The sequence below is a fragment of the Primulina eburnea genome, chromosome 2 (genome assembly GCF_022965805.1).
Source record: "Primulina eburnea isolate SZY01 chromosome 2, ASM2296580v1, whole genome shotgun sequence".
Lineage (NCBI taxonomy): Eukaryota > Viridiplantae > Streptophyta > Magnoliopsida > Lamiales > Gesneriaceae > Primulina > Primulina eburnea.
This window is the reverse complement of record NC_133102.1, coordinates 12,343,444-12,350,227: the sequence shown is the minus strand read 5'-3', so window position 1 is coordinate 12,350,227 and position 6,784 is coordinate 12,343,444. Positions and strand designations below refer to the sequence as shown.

General features: G+C 39.9%; 1 protein-coding gene across 1 annotated transcript; it reads right to left on the bottom strand.

The window, feature by feature from the left end:
- Positions 1-6,060: 6,060 nt before the first annotated feature.
- On the bottom strand, positions 6,061-6,531 carry LOC140824118 (uncharacterized). The gene has a single exon (XM_073185718.1). It carries the CDS (start codon positions 6,529-6,531, stop codon positions 6,061-6,063), a length of 471 nt encoding a protein of 156 aa, XP_073041819.1.
- Positions 6,532-6,784: the final 253 nt, after the last annotated feature.

The following is a 6,784-nucleotide window of genomic DNA, read 5'->3' as shown; positions in this document are numbered from 1 at the left end:
ACTCCTGGCGGCTTCTCGTAACTGGTAAGGCACCATTTTAACTCTCTGTTCTTCTATACAATCAAGTAAATCAAACAAGATTTCTATATCGTCAAACCAGTTCTGACAGTCTTCAGATGTCTCGGTACCACTCAGAATCGGCGGTTGTAATAACTCAAATTCTTTCATCTTTTCTTCTAGCTGAGCTTCTGATGCATCTAGCTGTTCAGACGAAGTACTACCCCTTTCTGGAAATCTCCGAGGCGGTATATCTGAATGTCAAACAAATCAATGTACAATCTATATAATCTGTCTCAAGAAGCTATCAAGAACATCTTCATCAAACTGGAAAAGCCGAATTGAAACAATTTCTGGATTATCTTCCCAAGAAATCTATGTCAAATAGGTTCAAGAACTCTATGCAAATGGATATGTCACTACAACTGGCACAATTGCAGCTATTGTAAATGGTCAGTTGCTGATCATTGAGGAGGAGTTCTTCTGCAACCTTTTCCAACTGCCCACTGATGGCTAATCGACTTTTCTGAAGCGAAGGCATCTGATATTGAGGAGATGCAACCCACTTTATCTGATGATAGTCAGAAAATAAGGTTTCCGATCCAAAGAAGTAATTGAAGCCCGAAGTACAACTGCTGGCAGATATAGTAGCCAAGGGGCTCTTGGCAAAGGCTGGATCCTTTGCTGCTCTTACTCTCGAGAAATTTCAGGCCATGACTGCTATTATGGCTGAACGGAAACTGAACTGGAAGAATATTATATTCAACATTCTAAGGTGTAGCGCCCTTACCCGATCTACTACTAAACAGACTAATAAATATGCAACATTAAACTTAATAACAACAATTAAATAGCGGAAACCAAATACTTAATCATCTTACAACCCAAACGAAAACAGAAAAATAACAGCAATCTTAAACATTAATACAACCATAACGAAAACATAATTTTGAAAGAGAAAACGATAAACCACATAAAAACTCCACTGGATCACCACCAAAAACCCAACTGCTATAGCCACTACCCTGGTTGTCCGAACCGTCCAACCTAAGACATGTCCCATGGAATGGGGTGCCCAAGATGAAAACAAGGACATTAGCGACAATCACCCAATACGAGAATGTACGAGTATACAAACTGATATGATGCATGTGAAATGCAATATTCTCGGATATCAAGGATCAAGTCAAGAATCTCATGCTCAGTCTAGAAGCGCCTGAGTGCGTAGTCTCTGATCTGCCCTAGGCATGTTTTGGCTCCCACAATCATCATCAAGATTGAACCTACAATGTACAGGTTATCAAAGCCCTTGGATCTCGTCGGACACTGTAGCTCTCGATGCCCATCATCCACAATAAAGAATAGGGCTGAGCGACCCCAACAAATGAGGTATATCTCAAAAGATATCAGGCTCCACATGATATGTCATGCATAATATGCCAAAGCAATAAAACATGTATCATGCAACAGATAAATATGCAGCATATAATTGTGTATACTACGCTTGGATATCTCAGTCAGTACATCACGTACCTCACTAAAACAATCTGACAGAAAGCTCTGAACCTAGACAATACCAACATAATGACATCACTATCATACCAGATCAAACATGCTACAAGTTCTCCCTAACGATCCTTAAATCACTATCTAAGGATGTATGAATACCTGCGTACATTGTCAGCCTGCTGATGATGTCTCGATCTCAGGTCACAGACCCTCCTCGAGTCGACACTAGCTCTGAAACTTCCCAACACCAAAGTGTCATAGAAACTGGCTAGAAAACCTAAGATATTACTAGAACTTTCTCTGAAGAACGCGGTGAAGGAAACAGAAAAATTCAGCTTCCATTTATAGGCTGCATCCGGACTATTTCAGAAAATCCAAATCAATCTTATCTGCCACGTATCAGAATCTCATTTGTCTAGTTGGATTTCTCGGGATAATGTAATCTGAAATAGATCGGTTATCTCTTTTTAAATTCTGTGGATCCCAACAGCTTGATCCCGAATTATCAATTCCTTCATAATACTTAATTTACAGTCTCTAACTCCTAAGTCGCTTCTGCAGTACCACGGCGTTGCCATTGCATTAGAACAAGTGGAATTGTCTTGTTTCTAAGATTTTTCTCTTTCCTACCAAGGATTAAAAGCGGCTACTCGACATAAGTCAAGTCTTGTTCAAGTTGAACATCTATCGGACCAAGAACGTGTGATTCTTCTGCTACATACCGTTGTAGCAAAGATAAATGAAAGACATTATGAATTCTGGATAGATACGGTGGTAAAGCCAATCGATACGCCAAATTTCCAACACATTCTAAGATCTCGAAAGGTCCGATGAATCTTGGGGCTAATTTTCCCTTGAGTCCAAATCTCATCACCCTGCGGAATGGTGAAACTTTAAGGAAAAATTTTTCCCCTGACTGAAACAGTAGAGGTCTATGCTTGGTATTCGCGTAACTCGATTGACGATCTTGTGCAGTTTTAATTCTCTTCTTGATCAATTATGCTACGTCAATCGCTTGTTGCACTAATTCAGGTCCTTGCACTCATCGTTCTCCTACTTCGTCCCAAAACAATGGAATACGACAACGTCTACCATACAATACTTCGAACGGAGCCATACCAATGCTGTTGTGGTAGCTATTGTTATATTCAAACTCCACAAGCGGCAGATGATCATGCCATGCTGGTCCAAAATCCAAAGCACAAGCACACAACATGTTCTCGAATGTCTGAATAGTCCTATCAATCTGACCATCGGTCCTTGGATGATAGGCACTACTCAGACTCAATGTCGTTCCCAACTCTTTTTGAAAACATCCTCAGAACCTTGAGGTAAAGTGTGGATCTCTGTCACTAACTATACTTATTGGAACACCATGATATTTAAGAATCTCTTGGATGTATAGTCTTGCCATGCGATCAAAACTATATTCCCAACTATACGGAATGAAATGTGCTGGCTTAGTCAGTCAGTCCACAACAACCCAAATTGCATAACAATTCTTAGAAGACAGCGGCAAGTGGGTGACAAAATCCATCGTTACATGCTCCCACTTCCACTCAGGGATAGGAAGATTCTGAAGTAATCCTCATGGTCGTCGATGTTCAGCTTTCACTTTCCGACAAACCAAACACTTGGCTACAAACTGATAAACACTTTTCTTCATACCTTTCCACCAAAACCTAGTCTTTATATCCTTATACATTTTCATGCTTCCGGGGTGGATACTCAACTTACTCCTATGAGCTTGAGATAAAATCTCGTCTCTCAATTTAGAATCTTCTGGAACTACGATTCTTCCTGACAGACACAAGGTTCCATCGGTTTGGAACGCAAAGCCATATGTGTTGTCTCCATTAGCTAACCTTGCTAACTTTTCCACTTTCGGATCAGAAAACTGAGCTTCTCTGATTTTGGCATATAACATCGGTTCAGATAAAATGCTCATTACTCGAATGTGTTCCATTCCTTTCTTATGATTGAAGTGAACAACAATCTTAGATTACACTTGATATGAAACTTGTCTGAAGTGCAGATAATCTCACCTTGCGACTAAGAGCATCAGCTGTAAGATTCGCTGATCATGGATGATACTCGATTTCGCAATCATAATCCTTTAACAAATCCATCCATCTTCTTTGGCGCATATTCAACTCTTCTTGAGTGAAGATATACTTCAAACTCTTTTGATCTGTAAAGATCTCAAATCTCACTCCATAGAGATAATGTCGCCAGATTTTCAAAGCAAACACAATCGCTGCCAATTACAGATCATGAACTGGATAATTCTCTTCATGCTTCTTCAACTGTCTGGATGCATATGCAATCAAATGACCATTATGGGTTAAAACGCACCCAAGTCCTTGAAGTGATGCATCAGTGTACACAATGTACCCTCCTGATCCAGATGACAGAGCTAAAACTGGTGCAGTTGTCAAACGTTGACGCAGTTCATTGAAACTATTTTCACAGTCAATTGTCCATTCAAACTGCACATTCTTACACGTCAGTTGAGTCAATGGTTTGGCAATCTGAGAAAATCTTGAGATGAATCTCCGACAATAACCTGCAAAACCTAGAAAACTTCTTATCTCTTGAGCTGATTCCGATCGTGCCCAACTCAACACTGCTTCGATTTTGCTAGGATCCACTGATATCCCATCTTTGGATATAACATGTCCCAAGAAGACGACTCTTTCGAGCCAAAACTCAGACTTGTTCAATTTAGCATATAGTTGGTGAATCCTTAAGGTTAGCAACACAATCCTCACTACAAGAAAAACGACTTTCCGCAGCACGTCATCAACAGCGTGCATTAAAAGCACGCTGCGAATACTACTTTTCACGGCGTGCACCCACCTGTGCGCCGTTAATATTGTTGCACTTGATACTATTAACGGCGTGCGGTAAAAGCACGCTGCGGATAGTACTATCGACGGCGTGCATATAAAGCACGCTGCGGATAGTAACTTGATACTATTAACAGCATGCATTAAAAGCACGCTGCAGATATTACTATGGACGGCGTGCATTAAACGCACGCTGCGGATAGTAATATTTGCAGCATGCATTTTTGTGCGCTGTTAATAAATTATATAAACGACAGCGCACAATAAACGCACGCCGTTAATAGTATTATTAACGACGTACAAGTTCATGTGTGCTGTTAAAAATAAATCATTTTTTTTTTAAAAATCGTGTTCAGACATTAACGGCGTACATTAAGCGCACGCCGTTAATAGTATTATTAACGGCATGCATATTATTAGCACGCTGCCGAAAATGAGTTCGAATTTCGATTTAAGGACACATTTAGCGACGGTTTATCTAAACCGTCGCTGATTTACCTGGGCGACGGCTGCGGACAATGGTTACATTTAGCGACGGTTTATTTCAAACCGTCGCCAATTTAACTTTGCGACGGTTAAATTATAACAGTCGCTAATAGACATACATCGACGACGGTTTAGTAATAAACCGTCGCAACAAAGCACAAATTATCTATTTAAACCCGATTTCCGTTCCATTGTACTTCACACAATTTAACAACAATTAAAATTTTTCTCTATTTATATGATTTTAGTTTCGATTTAGATACCTGTTTTTGTTTCAATTTTTGGTTAATTTTTTAATTGTATTTTTTCTTAAAATTTATTAAATTATAAAAGTAAATTTTTTTTTTATATTTACGCAAAATTTAGCGACGGCTTTTAGAGCTGTCGCGAAATTTTAAACCGTCGCTTTATTTTAAGACCGTCGCTATATGAGCGACGGTGTTTCGTTTCTTAACCGTCGCTGAGAGGCGACGGTTTTACCCAAACCCGTCACTAATATTTTGTTTTTTTATGCCTATTAACGGCGTACGCATGAACGCTGCGGAAAGTTGTATTAACAGCGTCATATGCACGCCGTTGATAATAGTATGAACAGCGTGCAATGCACGCCGCAGATAATCTTGAACTTTTAACCGCTTGTAACTTTGCAGCGTGCAATGCGCGCTGCGGAAAGCCCATATGCGCGCTGCGGAAAGCCATTTTTGTTGTAGTGCCTAAAATGTTGTATATGCTCTTTAAGGCTACGAGAGTATACTATTATGTCATCAATAAAGACAATGACAAACTTGTCAAGATACTCCTGGAATACTCGGTTCATCAAATCCATAAATACTGCTGGAGCATTTGTCAAACCAAACGACATCACTAGAAACTCGTAATTCACATACCTAGTTCGAAATGCAGTCTTAGGAATATCACGTTGATGACTCGAAGTTGATGATATCCAGACCGTAACACTGAAGTCTCTTGCATTTGATCAAACAATTCATCAATCTGTGGTAAAGGATATTTATTCTTGACTGTTACTCGGTTCAACTATCGATAATCTATGCAAATTCGGCACTCCCCAAGGAGACACATTGGGTCTAATGTATCCCTTGTCAAGAAGATCTTGTAACTGTTGTTTCAACTCTTTCATCTCTGTTGGTGCCAATCTATAAGACGCACTGGAGATAGGTGCGGTTCTTGGTACCAACTCTATCTCTGCTTCTACTTCCCTCTATGGAGAAAATCCAGGAATTTCATCGGGGAAAACATCAAGAAATTCATCAACAACTGGAATGTTCTTCACATCGATTACATCCTTCGATACGTCAATAGCATAAATGAGGTATCCTTCTCCTCCTTTCGCTAAAGCCCGTTGTGCCTTTACAGCAGACACTATTGGCATTGGAGGTCGAGCTCCCTCACCGAAGAAGAACCAATTCTCGTCTCCTTCTGGAAAAAATTGAACGAAATGTTGATAACAATCTACAGTTGCTCTATACTTAGTCAATAGGTCGATTCCCATAATATAATCGAAATCTTCCATAGCCAATATCATCAAATTGGCAGACAAGTAATTTCCCTCAAACTCTAACAAACAGTCTACTAAAAGTCGCTTACCTAAAACCTCTTGTCCCGTCGGTGTAGACACCGACATCAAAATATCTAATGACACGTAGGGTAGTTTATGCTTCTTAACAAACATTGATGCTATGAATGAATGCGATTCCCCAGTGTCAATTAATACATATGTAGGAATACCACATAAAGGAAAATTACATGCAATGACTCTCTCGTTATGCTCCTCAACTTGTTCTTGGTTTAGGGCAAACACTTGCCCCTGAACTCATGGGCGTTGCTGAGATCCTTGCGATATTCCTCCACGACGAGAACCTTGAGCAGGAAAACCTTTCTGTTGCACAGTGGCCTCAGACTGTTTTCCACTATAAAACCCTGTC

Coding starts and splice junctions, on each gene's coding strand:
- LOC140824118 (XM_073185718.1), bottom strand. CDS start 6,531: ATGTTTGTTAAGAAGCATAAACTACCCTACGTGTCATTAGATATTTTG.